Source organism: Mus caroli, unplaced genomic scaffold (genome assembly GCF_978045245.1).
Source record: "Mus caroli unplaced genomic scaffold, Mus_caroli_1 scaffold_9, whole genome shotgun sequence".
NCBI lineage: Eukaryota > Metazoa > Chordata > Mammalia > Rodentia > Muridae > Mus > Mus caroli.
In genome coordinates, this window is record NW_028227264.1 from 58,359,735 (window position 1) to 58,382,999 (window position 23,265).

General features: G+C 49.2%; 1 protein-coding gene across 2 annotated transcripts in view; it reads right to left on the reverse strand.

Moving 5' to 3' along the window:
• The window catches only part of Chst3 (carbohydrate sulfotransferase 3), a 36,385-nt gene that overhangs the window by 4,677 nt on the left and 8,443 nt on the right, over positions 1-23,265 (reverse strand). For both annotated transcript variants that reach the window (XM_029482286.2, XM_029482287.2), the window contains exon 2: positions 648-893. In XM_029482286.2, coding sequence (XP_029338146.1) covers positions 648-805 — 158 coding nt within the window. In that variant the 5' untranslated portion in view covers positions 806-893. The remainder of the gene's footprint in view (positions 1-647; positions 894-23,265) is intronic.

Sequence of the window (23,265 nt, forward strand, 5' to 3'; positions counted from 1 at the left end):
CAGAACCTTGCTTCCCATGGGATCACCTCCATTCATGACATCAAGACTTGCAAAGGGGAAGTACTGCTAAGGGGTGCTAGGATAGAAGGTGAAATAGTCATGCCAGCAAGTACCAAGCTTCAGCCATGTGGCAGGCCATGGGCAAAATGTGGTTTACATTTCCGCATTTACCTTCTCTCTCTCTTTAAAAAAAAATTTTATTTATATGAATACACTGTAGTGTCTTCAGACACACCAGAAGAGGGCATCAGATCCCATTACAGGTGGTTGTGAGCCACCGTGTGGTTGCTGGGAATTGAACTCAGGACCTCTGGAAGAGCAGTCAGTGCTCTTAACTGCTGAGCCATCTCTCCAGCCCCCACATTTACCTTTTCCTTAAGACAGGCCCACTGCTAGTCACTGATTAGAAAGGCCCATCTCAACAAAGGGAAGTGTTTTGTCTAAGTGCTTGCAGTTGAGAAGGGCCAGTATGGGGATGCCAGCCTGGGCTGCCAAAGTCTCCACCCTGTGCACATGACCTCAGCCTAAGACACAGGGGCTGTCTGATGACCGCTTGTAGAAGGGATGCACTTCTTGATTCCCCAAAAACCAAGGTGTCACATCTGACCTCACCTTTGATAAAGGGGACCTGTGGTTGAGTTCCTTACCTGGATATGATTTTATTTTCCTTTTCAATGAAGATAAAAACTATGACCACAAATGCCAGGAACAAGACGTATCTGCCTCGAATCTTTAGGCTGTGTACAAGGTCCCGGAAATCCTGAGACAAAGCGAGTCCTTTCTCCGTGGGGAGAGGGGGCGCCATGGAGTTCCTCAGGCTGGCTGCAGGCACTCAGCTCAGGAGCATAGCTTGGGACCCAATCTGCCCTCTTCAGGTGGGGGACACTCTGATCCTGTGAAGAGACAGGTACTCAGGCCATCCTTGTTCATAGACAGTGAACAGAGACATCTTTCTATAAAACTTCTGAAGAGAGACCTCAGGCCCACTCTCAAAACCTAAGGCTTTGCCTCTCTTTTGAGATAGGGTCTCTCTATGTAGTCCAGGACACGTGGACCTCTTTATCCACCTGTCCAGCCTCCTAAGAGCTGGGATCACAGGTGTACTCTACACCTGTTGGGGTTTCTTTAATAGGTCATTTAAAGGTCACACCCAACACTGTGGAGGTAAGGCAGGAGGATCAGGAGTTGGAGGCCAGCTTTAGCTACAATATGTACTTTAGAGCAGCCTTTTGACTCTGTCTCAAACACACACCCCAAAACAGAGGCTGGAGAGATAGATGGTTCAGTGGTTAAGAATACTCAATGTAGCCGGGCGTGGTGGCGCACACCTTGAATCCCAGCACTCGGGAGGCAGAGGCAGGCGGATTTCTGAGTTCGAGGCCAGCCTGGTCTACAAAGTGAGTTCCAGGACAGCCAGGGCTATACAGAGAAACCCTGTCTCGAAAAACAAACAAAAAACCAAACCAAACCAAACAAAACAAAACTCAATGCTCTTGCAGAAGACCCAGGTTTAGTTCCCAGCACCGGAACAGCAGTTCACAGCCATCGATAACTCCATTTCTAAGGAGTCGGGTGCCCTCTTTGCCTCTACAGCTACTGCATGCATGTGATGCCCACAGCATACAAGCAGGCAGAATGGTCACACACAGGAAATCAATATTTTTTTAAAGTCCCGAGATAAACAAGTATTACTTCCAGTAGCTGTTACTCTATCCAGTAAACTTTTCTTGCTTTCCCTTAAAAACAAACAAACAAACAAACAAACAAACAAAATAAACAGCTGCAGGGAGTGGCGCTGCTGCTAAGGTCATGTCCCCCAATTGGTTCTTGATCGATAAATAAAGATGCCAGGGGCCAATTGCTGGGCAGAAGGAAAAAAAAAGCAGGACTTTCAGGTCCCCACAGGCAGGCTAAGAGATGCAGAAAGAGGAAAAGAGATTTCGCCAGGCTTCAGAGGGAGAAAAGGTGACCAGCCATGTGAGATCTCGGGCAGAGTGGCCATAGGCCACTTCCCCAGGCAGAAGATTAAAAATGCAGCTAAATTAAGGGCAGATTAAGAGATGCTGAGCTAAGAGTATTGGGAAGGGCACACTAGCTATGGGAGATTAGAAGAGCCCAGCAATTGAGTCAATAAGGCAGGTTGAAAATAAATTAGTGTGTGTGTGTGTGTGTTTCATGCATGCATCTGAAAGAACCTGCTCAGGTAAAGCAGGGTAGCAAAAACTGTACTTGACAAACAGCAATAAAACACCCAAACGCTAGCAAGGAGCCAGGACATGACATTACAGACCTGTAACCCTAGAAAACCTAGAAAACTGAGGCGGGAATCTATTTTTAAATTCAATGCTAGTTTGAGCTACAGAGTTCTGCTGAGCTAGACTGAGACCTGATGCATGAATGAGTAAATGAATGAATGCCCTTTTATCTACTCCCATTTCCTGGAGTTTCTCTGTTGACCTCACAGGTTAAAGGCATGCACCATCACGCATCACACACAGTATTTAGATAATGGAGAGTGTACGTCATCACTGGTCCCTGCTGCTAAGATGGCGCCATGGAGCTGCAGAATCCTGGTTCGTTAATGACATCACAGCTACCAGTATCACATGTTGCGGTGATACTAGTGTAAAGTAGCCTGCTGAGCGACCCGCCATACAAAAGCATAACAGGGCTGAGACTGTGGCTCAGAAGTTCATGGCTACCTATCCTTAGCTACACAAGGCACAGTATCCTGTGCTGGGCTAGCTTATTGGTCTTGTATTTGCAGAGTCTCTAGGTTATACAAAGACATCAAAGGGGGTTGGTGATCATGGCTTAGTGGCAGAGCACTTGCCTAGCACCTGAAACATGGTAAGCATTCATTATGAAGAAGATGGGAGGGAGAGGAGTAAGGGGGGAGGGGGAACCTTGAGTAGAGTAGGGGCAGCGGGAGTAGGGTGGGGTGGTGGTGTGGTCTAGCAGTCTTTTTGCTCCTGAGGCTAGCACCTTTGGCAAGGTTTTCCTTACGGCCATAAATCTGTAATCCCAGCTACTCAGCTGGCATAGGCAAGAGGATTGCAAGTTCAAGACCTGCCTGGGCAACTTAGTTAGACTGTGTCTCAAAACAACAACAACAACAACAACAACAACAAAGCACGAAGTCCGGTATCATAGTGAATACCTAGCATGCTGGAGCCCCAAGCTCGATCCCAGGCACACAGTCAGGTTTGGGAGTTGGGCTCCTCTGATGACAAGCTTTCCCATCTTCTCTTCCAGTGGCTTTATATTTTGAAGTCATTAACCCAGCCTCCTCTCCTTCACAGAAATGCAGGGTTCCCAAGCACTGCCAGGAAGAGGGAAGACTGAATACTGGTATGGCGTGAGCAGACTGGCAGCTCCGTCACCCATCTCTGGTTGGATGTCCCCTCTGCAGCTTTGAGAGGCCCAAGGCCAGGTGACTAGACAGGAGAGGGAGGAATGCGTGAGGACCCCAAAGCCAGGAGTTCACGGGGCCAAGAAAGGCGAAGAGGGGGCCCAGAATGGGACTCACTGGGCAGAGACTGTGGCAGAGCTTGCCCTGCAGGACGCCGTGTGTAAGAAGTGGGCTATAACATGGTTGAAACTTCATGCTACTTCTCTTCCAGGGTTGGCAAGCACATGCTGGTCCTGAGATCCTTGCCTGGCTGGAAATCCCTGCTGCCTCTTCCCTTCCCAGCATCCTCTACTCCATGGCTCTCAACCCCTCAGCCCCGCTGCCAAGGTGCCACTAAAGGCCAGCCTCCTAACATGTCCTTGTCAGTGCTGGAAGATGCCAGGACCTCATGCCCAACCCAGCTCTGCCTGGGCACAGCTGGCCATGGGACAGCACTCCCCACTCAGCTGGACCAGCTCTCTGCCTCTGGGTACAAACGCCAGGAGCAGTAAGAGAAGATGTCGGCCGGGCTGAGGTCCTCCATGGACACTTCTATTTGGTGAGGGTCACTGTGCGTCTAGCCCTAGCGATGTTGGGAGCCACTAGAGGGAGCAGCACCCAGCCTTGCCGTCTGGGAGGTGGCAGTGGGTATAAGCTGGGAAACATTCTCAAGAGGATCATCCTCCTGCCTCATATTTCTCTCTGGCCTTTGTGTCTCAGTCCTCTCGTTCTGCAATATCCTTTTTTCCCTTAAAAACACCCTGGGGGAGTCCTCAGTCACCTTCTGTGAGAGGGTGGCCCTTGCTACATTTCAACCTGGGGACTGCATGGCGTGCCCCTCCCTCCAGCCCATCTCTCTTCCTCTCCTACGCTCTGGCCATTCTCTGCTAAAGCTTCCTCTGGAATCCCCTGGGGGTGCGCTCTTCCCTCATTCTCTAGTCTCTTCTTAGGCGATGGTGGCCTCCTTTTCACACATCTCACGCCTCTCTTCTGGACCATCAGCACAGCTAAGACTTCTGGTTCGCATTCCGTCCACATTCCTCTCCCAAACTCTTCCCATCTCTAACACACGGGGGCGCCTACGAGCACCTTAACTCAGATAAGTGAACGCGGTCGTGATGTCAAGAGCGTCTTAGACACCCAGCCCAGTACTCCGGGTGACTCTAGCTGCTGAAAACCCTTCGTGCACAACTCAGAGCAGAACACAAGCCCTCCAAGGCCCTGGGGATGGGAGCCACACCTCACTCCCAGCCTCTGTGGGCACCATCTGACCCCAGCCCTTCCCACTATTCCCCACCCGGGGGCGCATCCTTTCTGGTCTCAGCACTGGAGTTCATTCTATTTAACATGTGCCCCAAGACCATTCTTCTTCTTTCAATAGAGCCCAGAGAAGCCCCCCCCCAAAAAAAAAATCCCTATTCCTCCTGTGCTGACTTAGCATCCAGAGCTCCAAGTCCTTCCCTGAGCCCCTCCATCACTTTCTCTTTTTCATATGCTCATTTTCCTGGATGCAAACGTTCTTTTCCACTGGGACAATGATTTTGTGTAACAGGTGAGACTGGCTAGAGAGACAGGAAAGCCAAGGGGATGTGAGAAGTGGAAAAGGCCCCTCCCCCACACGATCTAATATAGGTTCCTCATTCACCCAACTGACAAAATCAGTACAGATTGCTTCAGGGGCAAGACCCATTTTTCTAAGATATCTCAAAGGTGTTATAAACAACAAACGAGCCATGCTCGCTAAAGAACACGGCTGCAGACCTTTGTAACTTATCCACACTCCTGACCACCACAGAACACCTTACAATTCATTTCATTAAACAAATCAAATGTTTAAAATTAAAAAAAAATATGCCAGGCAGACTGGAGAGATGGCTCTATAGTTAAGAGCACTGACTGTTCTTCCAGAGGTCCTGAGTTCAATTCTCAGCAACCACATGGTGGCTCACAACCATCTCTAATGGGATCTGATGACCTCTTTTGGTGTGTCTGAAGAGAGCAACAGTGTATTCATATTAAATAAATAAATAAATAAATAAATAAATAAATCTTAAAAAAAAAAGCCAGGCATGGTGGCACATATTTTTAATCCCAGCATTCAGGAAGCAGAGAAACAGGTGGATCTCTGAGTTCGTGGTCAGCCTGATCTACTGAGCTAATTCCAGAATAGTCAGGACTACACAGAGAAACCCTGTTTCAAAAAGCCAAGAAAGAGAGAGAGAGAGAGAGAGAGAGAGAGAGAGAGAGAGAGAGAGAGAGAGAGGAAGGGAGAAAGAAAGAAAGAAAGAAAGAAAGAAAGAAAGAAAGAAAGAAAGAAAGAAAGAAAGAAAGAAAGAAGACAGAAAAAAGGAAGGAAGGAAGAAAAAGAAAATTACATCCTTTGGCTACTATAGCATAAAGTCATGAAGTCATATGTTTCTGATAAGACACTGAGCCTAGTCTCTCTCTCTGACTGTCCTTGCTTAGACTCAATGTGGTTTCTCCCGTGGTTTCTCTCATAATAAGCCTAGTTCTGTTCCACACAGACCTGTTGTGGAATGATTTTTCTGGGGTGCAATCAACATCCCAGTTTTAACCTAGTGGATGTTGCTGAAGTGGGGACCTTGAATAAAGGATTATGAACGGATGGACGGACAGACAGATGGCGGATGGACGGACAGACAGATGGATGCCCTTCCCAGAATACTTAACCCAGAGCAAGATGCTTAGGCATTCTAGGTTGCTAGGCAGTGCCAGGGGAGAGGAGAATATTCACTGGTGCATGAGTGAGACATCAGAGAGAGACGCCCTGGGCACCTGCAGTGGGCGTGTGCTAGGATGCGGGAGAGATGGATGCTGGATAGATGGACCACGGGCAAAATGAATTCTCAATTCTTGGGGACTTTCAGCTCAAGCTCCTAACAGCTGTGTGCTCAGGAGGGGGAGGGGTGGGAAAGCCCCCGAGGCAACTGGTGGTTCAGAGAGGGAGGGAGGCAGCCGAGGTGGATGAGCCTTGCCAAGCAGGGCACCAGCTCCCCTTCCCTCCTCCCTGCCCAGGGGTCTTTCCTCCGCACAGGCCTCTCCCCCTGACTTGGCTAACTGCCTCACTAGAGAATTGGTTTCACATTTGGATAGCCTCCAGCTGGGCTCTTCCACTGAGGCCTCTGAAGGATTGCAGTACAGCCCCGCCTCCGTCCTTCTGGAGGGGTCCCAGCAAGGACAGGAGGGAAGCTCCGATAAGGGGCGGGGCCTTGCCAGGCGTTGCATCAGGCACCAAGCCTCCACTCCCCTCTCGCTGGGACCCCGAGCATAGCAGGAAACAGCCTCAGCTGTTACATGCTTGTATATACAGCTTTCCAAGTAGAAAAAACGTGGCTCCACGGGGCTTCACGGTCAGAGGGAAGATCTGGCTGCTGTGGGAAGGTTGTGAATCCACTTACGGAGGCCAGAGGGCTGATCCCTCTGTGTCACCCAGTAGGAAGCAGGGAACCCCGGTTCCTGAATCCCTAGAGAGTAGAGGGGAGGGGTGTTGGCTGAGACTCTGCCATTTCTTTCAATCAGGATGAGAAAAAGAAACACTGAAGTTCTTTGTTTCTGTTAAGTTGGGTTTGTCCATGCCCTGACCTGTTCAGGCTAGACCCTATTTCACATGGAAGCGTCTAGAGAGGGCCCGGGGAAGGGCACACCCCTCCCCATTCTACCCCATTATCATGGAGTTCTGACAGGACAGCATATGCTCAGAGGATGCTGAAGGCAAAGTGAAAGGAGAAGAAGAACAGGGCAGGTCTAGCTAGTACCGGTCATTATCATGGTATTTCGTGCCTGCGGTAAACCAGCATCCCAGCACCTCAGCAACCTAGCATCCTGGGGCTCCAGCTTTCTTCTCTAAAATAAACATATTTCCCGAGGCACAGTGCATCATGCCTGTAATTCCAGAACTTAGGAAGTAAAGGCAAGATGACCAGGAGGCCAAGTATGTGCCCCGACACACACGCACACGCACACGCACAGGCACACACACACGCACACACACACACATACACACACGCACATGCACACACATGTACACAGGCACACACACACATGCACGTGCATACACATGACAAACAAAATGAATGAGCCCATCTACAACTTCTTGTGTGTGTCCAGCTACAGCCAACACAGAAGCAGTCCAAGGCAAATGGTTGCATGTGCTTATAAGGAATATGGACCCAAGCCGTGGTGGACTATGGAGCTGAGAGCTACCCTGATGGAGCTATAGGATAACCTTGGCAAAACCAGCCCAAGGCACCTCTCAGTCTTTCATGCCTGCACACAGACATGGGGAGCACTCTTTATCTACCTCCAGTGGACAGTTACAGTTACTTGAAATGCAAGTCCCCTGCCAGGCCCCACTAGGCCTAGTACCCTAGTTAGCCTCTCTGATTAGCTAGCCAGCACCATATGGTGACTGGTGTCCTGGCTGCCTTCAGCCACACAGAGCAGGCAGCCTGGGGAACAGTCTGCTCCATTCAAAACTGACCTGGACACTGGCCAGGCAAAGCAATGAAATGTCCCACTAGAGGGAACTGACCCCACCCCCACCCACGGGGCCCAAAAAACGCTGAGGCAGCTACAGAAACGCTGTAAGTGACAGTTCACATACCTTTCTGTGGAGCGAGTATTTGGACAACCACATGCCTGCCTGGGATCCTAGGAGTGCTAAGAGAAATGCAGAGATTGGGTTGGAAGTGTAGCTCAGTGGGTAGTGCTCGTCTGACAGGCATGAAGCCCTGGTTCCACCCAGAGCACCCTGCATGACTGGGCATCGTAGCACACACCTGCTATTGTAATGCTCAGAAGGAGAAGGCTGGTAAGAGGACGAAAGGCTTAAGACTGTCCTCAGGCTATGCAGTGAATTTGATGCTGTCCTGGGACACTGAAGACTTTATAAACAAAACTAACTAAGAAAAAAAAAAAAAACCTAACCAAACAAAGGAAACAGTTGCAGGGTGCAGTAGTAACATTTGTAGTATTTGCTACCCAAGAGGCTGAGACAGGGGGATCAGGCTTCTATGTATAGAGCATTAGCCCGGAAAGATAAAAGTGATTCTGAAGACAGACGGCGGTGACTGTATTTAATGCCAGGAAACTGGCCATTTGAAGTGGTGGTTATTCGTACTAAAAGATGTATCTATTTTATTTCATTTATGTGTATGAATGTTTTGCTTGCACACTTTGCTTCCATGTGTATGTATGTGCACTGGGTACATGCCTGATACCTGCAGAGGTTGGAAGAGAGTGTCTGATTCCCTGGAACTGGAGTTACAGATGGTTGTGAGTTGCTGTGTGGGTAATAAGACTGAACACACATCCTCTCAGGAACAGCCGGTGCTTAACTACTGAGCCATCTCTTCTGCGCATGCCCCCCAAGTGGTGAGCTTTAGGTCACACTATTTTTTGTTTTACTATAAACTCCTATGGGCAAAAGGGTAAGAAAAACACAGGAGCCCAGGAGGACCCCTGGTCCTTCTCAGATGGTGGCCATGTCCTCTGGAATCCCACAGCAGCAAGCACGACTCCTGGCAAGTGGCTGGGCTCAATAAATCTCTGTGGAATAAATGGACTTCCATTCTGTACAGAAAGCCAGTTCTGGCTCCTGGTATCCATCTGTCCTCCCCAACGCTGTCTGAGGATTGGGCACCCATAAGACGCCTGCCTTGGACCTGGGACTGTAGCTCAGTTGGCATAGTGCCTAGTGTGCATCAAGTCCTGGGTTCTAACCCTGGCATCTCATAAAACCAGATGTGGCCATACACAGCTGCAATTCCAGCACTTGGGAAGTGGAGGCAGGAGGACTAGAAACTCAAAGTCACCCAGTCTGGGCTACATGGGGTGATGGGTCATTCCCCAGTCCCCCAGGTTTTGGTGTTATTTATTTATTTATTTTTGTTTTGTTTTGTTTTTAAAAGGCTTGATTTATACTCTCCTAAAAAGACTATCACCATAAAGCTCAATGAAAGATGCTCAGGTTAGGGCACTGAACCAAAAAGACCCGAAGGCACACAAGTGGCCACAATTACAGGTTTGTTGTTGTTGTTGTTGCTGTTGTTTTGTTTTACTAAAGAGTCATAGCGAATGTCATCTGAAGTCCCAGCACCTGAGAGTCTGAGGCAGGAAAATTTCTGATAATTTAAGGCTAACTTGGGCTAGCCACATGGTGAGATGGTATATTAAAGCAAACATGGTGTATCATTGATCTCACAGATAGAGACACAGAGGGAGAGTAGTGGAGCTATGTACGCGTTGAGCTTCTTGCTCTTGGATGCTGTCTTCTGGGTGCAGAGCTAGTCCACTAAAGGTGACCTGGAAGGCTGAGCCCATCTGCTCTCCCGGCCTCAGATGACTCCTTCTGGTGTGCACACAAATGTTTCCCATCCTTTAGTTTGGCACCTTGCCGCGAGACACCATGCTGTGACAGCAGACCAAATCCCAACTGTCCTCTTGCTCCTGAGTACAAAGTTGCCATGCAAGAGCATACACCCAGCACACCAGCCCCAAGCCTTCAAACCCATAAGGTCCTCACAGTCAGATGAACCTCGAGGTTAAGAATGGTTCAAGCCCAGATGTTTGCCAAAGTTGAGACACAGAGGTTCCCTTTCTCCCGCCCCTTATCATTCTCTGCCTCTTCTCCTCACTTGGCCTATGTGTCCCTGAAGGAGAGAGGCGGTGGAAGGAGACAGTGACACGGAACATCAGGGATGACTGCTGCCAAGTCCGGCCACAGTGCAGCTGGCAAAGATCTTGACATGTCTAATTTTATATTGCTGCTCACATGCCTTTGTATGCTTTTATGAATAGCAGCCAACATTTTTTAAAAAGTCTTGAGGCTTTCCCACGAATGGATATTTGGGTTTGGGGACATCTGGGGGCAAAGCCACTGGGGTGTGTGGATCGTGAACATGATCTGCTCTGGATGTTACAGCAGAGAACAGGGGCTTGCAGCTGCTTGAGAAAGCACAGGAGGGTGAATTGTAGCCTCATTTGTATTAGTCAGGCTGTGGTCCAGCTAGCCCAACAATAGCTACCTACAAGGAAAAATCCTAGAACCCAGTAGTTGTTCAGTCCACAAGGCTGGATGTCTAGTACACACCAGAATCCTGAAGAAGGGGCTCTAATGACAGTGAAGACACAGACTTGTTGGTGAGAGTGAGAGCAAGCAGGCAAAGAAAAAAAAAACTTCTTTTTTCCATGTCCTTTGCATAGGTTGCCACCAGAGAGTATGGCCCAGATTAAAGGTGGATTTTTCCACCTCAAAAGATCCAGATTAAAGTTGGTCTACCCACTTCAAATGATTTAATTAAGACAAATCTCTCACAGGAGTACCCACTTGCTTGGGTTTTAGTTAATTATTCCAGATGTGGTGAAGTTGACAACCAAGGACGGCCTTCACAACTCTTCATGACATTTCTTCACAAGGCCAGCAAAGAACAAGACATCCTGGAATTTGTTCTGGGATGGAAGTTCCAGGGAACCCTCTGACACAGCTACAGTGTTCCCCGAGTGCCCGAGTGCCCGTGTGCCCCTCCCCACGGCCCTGCCTTGTTGGCAATGAAATGATAACCATGTGGCCAGTTCTGGTCTGTGGGATGTGGGAGAAAGTGATGAACCACTTCAAGGCCTGGTCCTTAAAAAGTTTCCACACATTCCCCAGGGGCTGTGCCGAATGGGCAGCCGCGGTTCCGATGGGCTTAGCTCAAGATGAAAGCATCTGGATTCGTGCGGCTACGAGAGAACCAAATGGGATATGGGAGAAAAAAATCAACTTTTGCCGGGCATGGTGGCACACTCCTTTAATCCCAACACTCGGGAAGCAGAGGCAGGTAGATTTCTGAGTTTGAGGCCAGCCTGGTCTACAAAGTAAGTTCAGGACAGCCAGGGCTACACAGAGAAACTCTGTCTCAAAAACCAAACAACAACAAACAAACAAACAAAAAAAAAACAAAACCAACTTTTGCTGTAAAAAGGGACTCAGATTTGGGGTCTGATTGTTTCAGCAGCAGAGCCTGTCCCTCTCCTGGGTAACACAAAGGGTCGTCTCAGATGGGAGTGGTGACAAACACCTTTCATCTCAGCACTGCAGAGACAGAGGCAGGCAGGTCTCTGTGAGATTTAGGATAACCTGGTCTACAAAGTGAGTTCCAGGACAGCCAGGGCTACACAGAGAAAGCCCGTCTTGGAAAAAAAAAAAAAGAAAGAAAGAAAAAGGAAGAATCCTCTCACAATGCTGAGATAATAATCCTTTTTGCAGGATTATTTGGTCAAAACATCATAAATTACATTAAGGTGGTTGTAGTTGTTGTTGTTGTTTATTCAGTGTTTCTTACATGTATCCCAGGCTGGCTTAAAACCAGAAATGGGGAAAAAAAACAAAACAAAAAAACAAAAACAGAAATGGAGCTAAGGATGACCTTGAACTTCAGACCCTCTGGCCTCCATCTCCTAAGTTCTGGGATTCCAGGTATGAGGCACCATACCTGATTTTATCAGTTCAGGTGCTTATACTTCATCTAAAAGCTAGAGGTAGAGAGGACGAGTCTACCTGGGAATGACACACCCCCTCCAACAAGGCCACACCTTCTAATCCTTCCTAAATAGTTTCACCAACTGTAGAGAAGGCATCCAAATAGAAGAGCCTATGAGGGGCCATACTCATTGAAAACCCCACACCGGGTGTTGAATCCAGGGCTCCACCCATGCTAGGCAAGCATTCTACAACTGAGCTACATCCCCAACCCTATTACTTCTTGAGACAGTGTGTTACTGTACAGTTCAGGCTGCTCTTGACTGCCACCGGTTCCAATGTACGCAGTCTTTGCTTCCGCTTAAGTGCTGGCACCCCTCCAAAGTGCTTACGTTAAAGTTGAATTTACGTTAAAGTGCTGGTGTTAGAGGTGACACCTTCAGCAAGTGACTGGAGCGGTAGGTCAAGAGGGTAGAGTCCTTGTGAATAGAATTAGTGTCCTTGTAAATGAGGTGTGAGGGAACTTAGTCATCCCTTCCACTGTGTAAGGACATGGCATGAGGGTTCCATCTTGGGTGTAGAGAACAAGCCATCTATTACACACCGAATGTGCTAGCACGTTGGTTTTAAATTTTCCTACCTCCAGAGCCGTGTTTGACAGCTTTCTGTTATTAGTAAATCTCCCAGGCAATGGCACTATGTTAGCTGCTCAAACAGACTAAGATACTCTCTGACACAGCAATTCCAAGTCTAAGAGTCAACTTGCAACCACTCTCATATGGGTGACAATAAGGATACATGTGGCCCGGTGGTGGTAGCGGCACATCCCAGCACTCAGGAGACAGAGGCAGAGAGATTGCTGGGTTCAAGGCCAGCCTGGTCTACTGGTCTATGGAGTGAGTTTGAGGACAACCAGAGCTACACAAAGACAGCCTGTCTCAAGGAGGGGGCAGGGAGAGGATGTATATGGCTGGAAGCAGCTGGCGACTGTGAAAGTCTCACAGATACCTCACTGCCCTCTCTAATGTCACACTTTGTTGGTCCTGGAACTTTTCACAGTTTTCTTCATTAGAACCTTTCAACCAGAAATGTGCTTATACAATGGCTATATGGCTGATGCACAGGCTTGGGAGACTCATGGAAGGAGGACGGCATAGGCTGTTCTTCCTGTGGACACCGCCCTCCCTTTTCCTATTCTTCACCTCCATAGGCACAGCTCTGTTATTGGATTTTGAGGTTAATTCTGATTGACAACTGGATGGGATTTTGAGTCACCACATCAGTCCAGGATTTTTAGATTGTGCCAACTGAGGTGGGAAGCCCTACCCTGGGCACTGGTAGAACCATTCTGTGGGGATCCTGACTAAATAGCAAGGAGAAAGCACCCAGGCATGGTGGCACACAGCTTCAACCCCAGCTACTCAGGAGGAGGCAGAGGCTGAAGGAGCTCTGTGAATTTGAAGCTAGCCTGGTCTACATAATGACTTCTGAGAGAGCTGGGGCTACATTGTAAGGCCTAGTCTTAATTAAAAGGGGGGGAGAGACGGGGAGAGGGAGGGAGGAGAGGGAGGGAGGGAAGGAGAGAGGGAGAGAGAGAGAGAGAGAGAGAGAGAGAGAGAGAGAGAGAGAGAGAGAGAGAGAGAGAGAGAGAGAATTAAGTACATTCTCTGCTTTCTGGTTCTTGACTGCAGGTACAATGCGACCGACCATCTCCTGCTGCCGCAGCCCCTTCCCTGCTAGGACAGACTGTCACTGGAGTTGTAAGTACTGACAACCTCCCGCTTCCTTAGGTTGCTTCTGTCAGATATTTTGTCTCTGCACTGAGTGAGACAAGCAGGAAAAAGATGGCGACCCTGAGTTCCAGCAAAGGGTGCACAAGGTTGCCCATGCAGAGCGGCCTGTGTCCAGCTGGTTGTTATTGCTGGTCTAGACAAACGTCAGCCAGGGTCTGTCTGTCCTGTGGCACCACTGGCTTGCATTCTTCCGTGTAGTTCTCTCAGCTGGGCGGCAATTTACTGAAGGACAGGGATGCTAGCTGACTCACGCTGGCTATTCTTAACCAATCCAAACAATCCTTATATAACCATGGCAGTCTCTATTTCTTTTTTTTTTTTTTTAAGATTTATTTATTATATGTAAGTACACTGTAGCTGTCTTCAGACACTCCAGAAGAGGGAGTCAGATCTCGTTACAGATGGTTGTGAGCCACCATGTGGTTGCTGGGATTTGAACTCCAGACCTTTGGAAGAGCAGTCGGGTGCTCTTACCCACTGAGCTGTCTCACCAGCCCCGCAATCTCTATTTCTGGTCAGCTTGATATCATTATTTCTACCACTATTTGGTTCAGATACAGCTAAATATACACATGGCCCGTTCAGATACAGCTAAACATACACATGGCCCCAGCTAGACAGTTTAAATCTTCTCAGTTAGGAGGACAAGTTAATTTCAACTCCTCTCTGAGGCTGACTAGTTGGGAAAGGTTTCCGTAGTGCTGAATTTGGAACAGGTACATCGCACGGGGATGAAGGAAATTGCAATTGATTGGTGATGTCTGCACAGGTAGAGGAGAAGCATCACGTACGAATGCACAGAGCCTGCTCTGTGCATTCTGGGTTTCAACCCCAACAGCATCTTGGGAGCTTAAAGGAACTCCTGATGGCCAAGTTCCACCTCCTGAGATTCTGACTATTTAGGGGCATCAGAATGATACTTGGACATCAGGACTGCCAAAGTGCCATTAGATGCTATCTAAGCGCATCAAACCCCACTAGCACAGGATATCCGGGAGATGACAAAAGCTGCCGGCTCCTGCCTGCTACACACCAGCTCACCAGCAAGGCCACACTAATCTTTCCCTTTTGATTCAGGGTCTTACTATTAAGTCCAGAGCTGAACTCCCAGAAGTCTTTCTGCCACAGCTTCCCCCACGCTGGGATTATAAGCAAGCACCATGATGTCTCCAGCTGACCAAATACAGAAGCTAGAAAGAATAGGTGTGTGTTCCCTGTGTTACCTAGGACCAAGTGTCTGGGAAACTTCTAATACTGTGGGTGTAGGATTCATTCAGACCCAGCTCCGGAGCTCCACATGAGCAGAGCTGACAGTGCTTGCTTAGCACTCAAAATATCTGAGTTTGGTGCGTAGCTCTGAGTGCCTTGTGCAGCTAAGTCTCCTTCTGTCTCCCTTTTATAAGGACCCTTGCGATTCTATCTGGGGTCACGCAGCTAATTCAGGGCACTCTGTCACCCCTAGTTCCTTAAAGACATCAATAAAACTTCTCCTACCATGTAAGATAACACATTCACAGAGGTTCAGATACGGACATAAATATGTGAGGTTGAGGATTTCATATTTGGCCGTCTACAAACACATGGCTCTTTAAGTGGGGTACCATGGTGACTCGGTTAATGTTATGTCAGTCAGGAGGCCCAGGGATGTTTAATCCAAACTGAGAATAAGAAACCCAGTTGAAGAGGCAGGCAGATTTCTGAGTTCGAGGCCAGCCTGGTCTACAGAGTGAGTGCCAGGACGGCCAGGGCTACAAGAGAAACCCTGTCTCCGGTGGGGTGGGGGCGGCGGTGGGGTGGAGAATCCCAGCTGATAAAACCTAAAACTCTCAGTGCTCTGAAGGTCCACTGTGAAGAAGTGTTGGCATTAACTCTCTGGAGCCTGTGGGGCTACCAAAGCAGGCTAATTGTAAAAGTGCTAAATCCAAGGGGTAGCTATTATCCTACACCTATTTAGCAGCAACCTTCGGGGCCCAGGGGTCTCAGGGGTCTGTTGAGTGGATACTTGTTGCCGTGAGTGAACTGAACCATTCCTGGAACCCCCGAAAGGGGCCCCTGGGATGGACGGTGTGTGTGTGTGTGTATGTGTGTGTGTGTGTGTGTGTGTCAGAGCCCAAGAATAAAGAAGAAAGTGGTCCTGTAGGCAGACAGAGACTAAAGCCTCTGCATTAACCTCACACCCAGTATTGACTGCCTGGGGTGGGGGCAGGGCCGTCATCCTTTCTTCTACCCAAAGTCCAATAGGAGTGAGGGGGCCCGAGCTAGCCATCAAGGGGCCATTGTTACGGGAACAGAGGAGGCTCTGTGCCCACTTAACACACTGCTCTTAGCTGAGGAGCGCCCAGCTGAGCTGGCTGCTAGCTTAGGGAACAAGGCTGGTGAGGGGCTCAAGGGAGCCAAGACTACCCAGGATGACCAGTGTGCAGACTGAGAGTCCCACAAGCCTGTCTAGGAAGCAGGCTAGCCTGTAGTGCCAGGGAAGCTCTCTAGGTAAAGCTGGAAAGCCAGGGATGGCCAGAGAACTGCAGCAGGACCCCACTAGAACCAGAGGGAGCTCCACCTACTGGGTAGTCACGGCTGACCTACCATTCCCCCCTAGGAAAACAGAAACTTGAAATCACCGAGTAAATGGTGCCTTTCATAGCCTCCAGAAGAAGTGTTTTCACAAGTCTGGGAAGGTTTTGTGATCTGTGGAACCAGGATCTGAGAGGCAGGTTGTTCAACCACGGCTGAGCACAAGTGTCTCTTTGCTTAGCGCTTTCAACGTGCCACACTGTTTAAACGGTGTAAGCTAGATCTTAGGAGGAAAGCGTTCCAGATGCTCAAAGATAACCTGACAAGGCCACCAGGGACCTCCTTGAAAATCTGAGATCATCTTTTCCTCTTGTGCTTGCTAACAACCATCACCCACTCTTAGCTATTCCATAAAGCAGACCAAGGGGAGCAGCCTGGCTCAAAATAGTCCACGAGAAAGCCGGACGTGCCACGCGATCGCAAGCCCAAGCTGGAACCCAGCCTAGGCTATATACATTTAGTGAGGTCCAAGCCAGCTTGTGCTGCCTAACAAAACTATCTCAAAGGGTTGCCTGGCTGGAGCAGCAGCAGCACCTCTAAACGATGTGGTGTGCAAATATTTGGGTCAGATCAGGGTCACCAGCAGAGCTCTGGAGGCCGAACCTGGCAGGCTGATTGGTCCAAGAAGGGTCTGATATACACTACTAGTCAAGATCTTATCTCGCACCATCTCCTGCTGTGTTTCAAACTGAAGGTCGCACAGCACAGTCTGTTGCCTAAGCCAGGTACGGTTTTGTCCTTCTTTCCCTTTCTCCATAAACCAGTGCTACATAAAACAGAAAATACCAGAGTGTCTCATACTTCCTAAGACTTACAGAGGCGGATGCTTGAAGCCAACCATTGGACTGAGGGCGAGGTCCCCAATGGAGGAGTTAGAGAAAGGACTGAAGGAGCTGAAGGAGCTTACAAACCCATAGGAAGAACAATATCAACCAACCAGACCCCCCAGAGCTCCCAGGGACTAAGCCACCAACCAAGAACATGGCTCCAGCTACATATGTAGCAGAGGATGTTCTTGGTCCTATGAAGGCTCCATAGATGCCCCAGTGTAGGGGAATCGAGGGCAGGGAGGCAGGAGTGGGTGGGTGGGTGGAGGAACACCCGCCTAGAAGCAGGGGGAGGAGGGATGGGATAGGGGGAACGGGGAAAGGGGATAACATTTGAAATATAAATAAAGAAAATATCCAATATAAAATTATTTTTTAAAAAAGATTCCTAAGACTTCTGATTCAGTTATGTGAATCTGTGCTGAGGTTTCGGCTCAAGAGCCTTGAAAGCCAGAGTTTTAGTCCTGAATGCGTTCACTGGGACTGGATCCACCTTTGTGGTTTGCCTGAATGGGAGGTTTTTAAGATGGCATGAGAGTTCCTCTAGTCCCACACAACACAGATATGTCCCTTCAGTCCCATACAACATAGTCATGTGGGCGGGACACAAACAAGGACTTCTTTCAGGACAGACATCTCTGTGCAATGTTGTCCCAAAGTTAAATAAAACTGTGCACTTAGCATCAGCCTGGTCCTGTGCTGCAGATCTTTAATCCTAGCAATCTGAAGGCTGAGGCAAGAAAGCCGAGAGTTCAAGACTAGCCTGGGCTACAGAGTGAGCCCCTGTCTCCAGTAAGATGAGTTTGAAACCCCCATGGTGGAAGGACAGAACCATCAGGTTGTCCCTGACCTTCACACATGCACCTGTGCATTTTAGTGAATGCCTGTTATCAGCTCCTCGAATAAATACATAAATACATGTAGAAAAAGAGACAAGGTTAAACAAATTTGGTTTTAAAAATATCACACTTCTCCCCATGCACTTAAAACCATTGTGTTCTCCCCCACCTGTCCCTGTGCAAGTTGCCAGGGTTGGACCAAATAGTTAATCAGCCACATGCAGTGGAGGGACTAGGGAAGATGCGATACACTGGTTCCTATCTGTTGCTCTTAAACCATACACACTAGGCATCTGCCTTTCCAATAAAGAGAATAAAATAACCACTCTAAAACACTTGTAGAGGCTAGAGATATGGCTCAGTGGTTAAGAGCACTGGCTGCTCTTCCAGAGGTCCTGAGTTCAATTTCCAGCACCCACATGGAGGCTCACAACCATCTGTAATGGGGTCCCATGCCCTTTATTATACTGTGTGCAGACATAACATGCATAAAACACTGGTAGAGAGCTGCAGACAAGGGGAAGTGGTCCAAAGGAGAACAGGCAGCCATTAACCCAGGGTGGGTGCAAAAGGCAGTCAGTAACAGAGGGTGGGTGCAACCACCCTGTGTCGACTCTACACCTATAGTCAATCCCCCAGGGACTAGCATGAAGCCCCTCCCCTCCAGTGTGTCACTTCAATCCTTTTGTGCTGCCTGATTGTCACAGCAGCTGGACCCTTCCATCACCACTTCCTTCACGGTCTTGACAAGAAACATTGGTTCAGAGAATTGATCTACCCAAGGGCACAGAGCTGGAGAGTCAAGGCCAGACCTCGCAGGGCAAGGTCCCCTGGCCTGAGCTGGACATTCCTCCCTGGCATGTTTATCTTCACGTCCTCTGTGCTAGCCATTTCCACTCATAGAGGTGACATGGGCTGTTCCCACACAGACTGAACACATATGTAAATAAGGACACATGGACTGACACAAAGTGGGAAGTAGGGAGGGGAAATTTGTTGAGTATGTTGATGAACTTCACCTTGTCACTGCCAGCAAGGTCAGACATGGGGGAGGGACACAGTCTGGGAAAGGCAGCAGGCCCCACACAAGCCACTATGGGGAAGCGTGCTTTCCCACCCCAGACTGCCCCTAAGCTTGAAGGATCTCACCCCAGACCTTCTTCCTAAGCTTCAGACACATGCAAAGGGGAGCAAAACGCTGGCCAAGACCCTAAGGACTGACTTGGCCGGCCGAGTCTGGGTTCTTAAAACAGTACTCCGCTCAAGGAGAGTACAGCCACCCAGGCACTGTGAGGATGAGGTCATCCATTACAGAAGAGACTGAGCTGAGCACCAGGTCACTCCCCTGGAAGCCTGGTCATCTAGCTTAGGACACCTTGGCAGAGTCTGAGGGGTTCTGAGGTCCTGGTCTGGGGACTCCTTCCTCTTTTGTCCATTGGGATGGCAATGTCCACCTCAACCTGGCCTTTCTCACACGTATACACTGTCTGCTTTTCCCCAGCATTTTCTTTGCGTGCAACCCTGGTAAGGAAGGGCTTCCAGACTTTTTACTAACAGATTTTCATGCTAATTTGTATGGTTCTCTTTCCCCTGGTGCCGCTGGGCTCCTGTGTTTAAGCACACCCTTCTCTGGGGCAAGATGAAAGGCTCTCGTTTCCCTTGTGGGGGATGAGTCTCCATTTCCTGCAGCATTTTTATTTTTATTTTATTTGCATGCGTGCGTGCATGCATATGTGGTGTGTGTGTGTGTGTGTGTGTGTGTAAGTCAGAGGAAAACTTTTAGAAGTTGGTCCTCTCCTCCAGCGGTGAGTTCCAAGGATCAAACTCAGGCTGATACCATAAGGACTTTCTCCCTCAGAGCCATTAAAAAGCCTCCAGGAGCAGTCCTTAAGCCTTAGGGCCCCTCCACAGTGCTCTAGGACAGATCTCTTTTCCACCCAGGTGCTGTGCGAGCCTGGCCCTGTCTCTGCTTCTCTTCAGAAGGGCATGGGCATAAACATCCTTCACAAAGGACCTAACTTCGATTACCCAAAACGCTACACAGGGCAATGCTCACCTAGAAGTCTGAAGGCCTGAAGCCCTTTGTGGTGTGCCAGCCTCTTCAGTGGCCAGGTCACTATACCCTTGAGTCAGTTCTGCGCCATTGGCCCAGCTCCAGTGACCTTTCTTCAGGGATTTCTGAGACGTGTCCCCCTCCCGAACCACACCAAGAAACCTGGACTGGCAGGGGCCTTTCCAGGCTCAAACTGTCCCCTGCCCTTAGTCCCTGTGGGGTTAGTGGTGATAAAACCACCCAGACCTGTGTCTCCCGGGCTCTCAGCTCTGCTCTGTCACCACACTGGAATTTTTGGAGAGCTGTTCCTTTCTTTGTAGAGAAGGCTGGCTGGCTTTTGCTAGGTGGCAGGGGAGGCTTCCATTGTCCCCTAACCTTCCTTGCCAGTGTAGGATTTTACTACTTCTCTGCAAATGTCAAGGCCTGTTTAAATGGCTTTTTAAAGAGCTGGACCTGGTGGTACAAAGCCTGTATGTAATCTCAGCACTCCAGTGGAGGCAGGAGGATTAAGAGTCCAAGGTTTTCCTTGGCTTCACAGTACCTGGGACTAACCTGGGCTCTGTGAGACTCATTAAAAATAGAGGCTTGCTAAACAAGAGGGTTTGACATGCCAGACCCTTTGGAGATAGGCAAGAACCGGTCCTTTTTTTTTTTTTTTTTTCTTGTTTTCCTCTCAAATCTTAGGACAAGTACAGGTTGTCCCTTGTACAATGTTGACAAGGTGACATGGTGAATTCTCCTTCCTATGCCTGACTCGGGCATTCGGGGACTGTCTACACAGGCAACCAGTAATGTGCTGACACATTGGGTTTGTTGTTGTTGTTATTATTGTTTTTTTGTTTGTTTGTTTTTTAAAACAGAGTTTCTCTGTGTGGCTTTGGCTGTCTTAGATCTCCCTTTGTAGATCAGGCTGGCCTCAAACTCACAGAGATCCCTCTGCCTCTGCCTCCCGAGTGCTGGGATTAAAGGTGTGAGTCGCCACCACCTCACCTTTCTTTGTTGTTGTTTTTTTAATTCTCCAATTTTATTTTATTTTTTGGTAGTATTGGGATCAAACTTAGGGTCTTACACAGGCCTTGCAGAGCCAATTCCCCAGTCCCCTCCACTTCGAAGGCAACTCAAATGGAATGCCATTGGGGCTTCCTGTTTTATTAGGTAAACTGAGGCACAACCTGAATAGTTGGGACTAGAGCTAGCACCGGGGTGCTGCAGAGTCCCACTCTGTCACCCCCATTACTGTCTATGATCACTGCGAAGTGGCTGCCCACAGTGGAGCCCTTGCAAGTCAAGGGTCAAGGCTCTTGCAACCCAGTACTCTGAGCTTCTAAGCCCTCCCAGTTCTATGGCCCATGCCCACTGTCAGAACTGCCTTCTTCCTTTTTAAAAGAACATCTCTGCCTCCGCCCCTATTCATGAGGTCCTGCTTCATTCTTTGCTCCTGGACACAAGCATCTGGGGATTCCAATAAGGTGCCCTCTGGACTCACACCTACATCAATGGCTACAGAATAAGGTTTAAGGAGATAGGATCAAAAGGTCCTTGAGCTCTTTGGGAGAGGGCCATGCTGGTCCCTGCCTCGAGGAAGGAAGACCCTCTGTCCTTTCACATACAGAACAGGAACTTGAGTCTCCTCCTCCTCCTCCTCCTCCTCCTCCTCCTCCTCCTCCTCCTTTTCCTCCTAGCCAAGGGAGCTCAAACAGTCAGAAGTGCCTGCCAGCCTCCATGTTCTTAACTGGGAAACCAGGCTAATGGGGTGAGGTCTCTCTCTCTCTCTCTCTCTCTCTCTCTCTCTCTCTCTCTCTCTCTCTCTGTGATAGGAGGGTGTGAAGGTGCCACTCTGTGTGGAGCTGGCACAGACCCCTCCCCCCAGCTTCCGGCCAAGGGACAGTAGGAGCAGAGCTTTGAGTCAGAGCTGCAGCTGCTGCAGCCTGGCATCCTGCACCCACAGCCTGGGCCGAGGAAGCTGGCAGCCCGCCCCAACCTGACTCATATTCTTTTTCCAGGTCTGACCCACCAAATCCTGGGCAGACACCCCTCTGACGCATGGAGAATGTGCCTTCCTAAGAGAGAAATAAGCTAAGGATTTAAAAATAAAAACCAAAACCTGTTGCCCAACTCCCATACCCAGGGTTCCTATGGCCAGGGAAGCCACTGTTCTGTGCCACGTCCCACATTGGTCCACATGCTCTAGGAAAGTGAATAGCGAACCAGCCAGACATGGAAGCTCCCCTGGTACTTTCATTCTGCATTGCCAATGTGGTGAGTCTGGGTCAAGTGCAGTCCACTTGCTGCAGTGGCCAAGAGCACATGTGGCGTTCGTTAGATAATGTGTTTGAATTCTGGGCTGTGTGGCTACACACAAGGCCCCTGATCCCTCTGAGCCTTGTTGCTGGCATCTGAAAAATGCCATTTAAATGAGGTACATAAGCAGTTGACCAAAGATGCTTAAACAAAGATCTCTCAGGTGCACTCGGCTGCATCCTTGAAAATGATGGGAGGGCCTGTTTATCAGCTTCACTCTCCCATCTAGGACTGTTGGGAAGCTCAGTGGGTAGGAAACTTACCTAGCATGCACAAGGCCCTGGATTTAATACTCAGTATGTCACAAAACCCTTGTAACCCCAGCATCTGGGAAATGGAATAAGATACTCATGGCTATATAGTGTTTGAGGCCAGCCTGAACTACATGAGACCTGTCTCCAAAAACAAACAAGCAAACCCTGACTCCAAGAGGAGACCAGGCGCCTCTCCCAAAGGAAGAGACTCTGAAAACTCAACATGGAAGTTGGGTACCGTGATGTTGGCCTGAAATCTTCATAGCACAGTAGGAGAGGCACGAAGTTGGGAGACAAAGGCTGGGAAGGGGAACTCAAGGCAGCTTCTGGCCCTGCTGCCGGGGTGGGAGGGTGGTGGGTGGGGGGAGAAGAGCAGCTATGGGATTGTGGGCATTGAAGGTCTCCAGGAGCCCAGGAAGGGCAGGCAGGCAGGCAGGCAGCAGACAGAGAGATGATATGATGTCAGGTTTCCCCCAGTGACTCAATGGCTTGTCCTAGGCTATGAATAGTGAGCTTTATACTGTGGCCTCCAGACCATCCTCCCTTCTGAGTTGTCCTGGCATCTCTCCCTTGTCACCTCTCATTCTCCCTGCTATGGAAATTCACAACTACAGTCTCTATGTCCTGGCCCTGGGCACAGCCTCAGCCAGCCTCAGCCAGCCGCAGCCGGCCTCAGTCAACCTCTACTATGTGGAGAGACTTAAGCACAGACAAACCCAGGGAGCCGGGGCTGTCTCTGAATGCTCATGGCTGG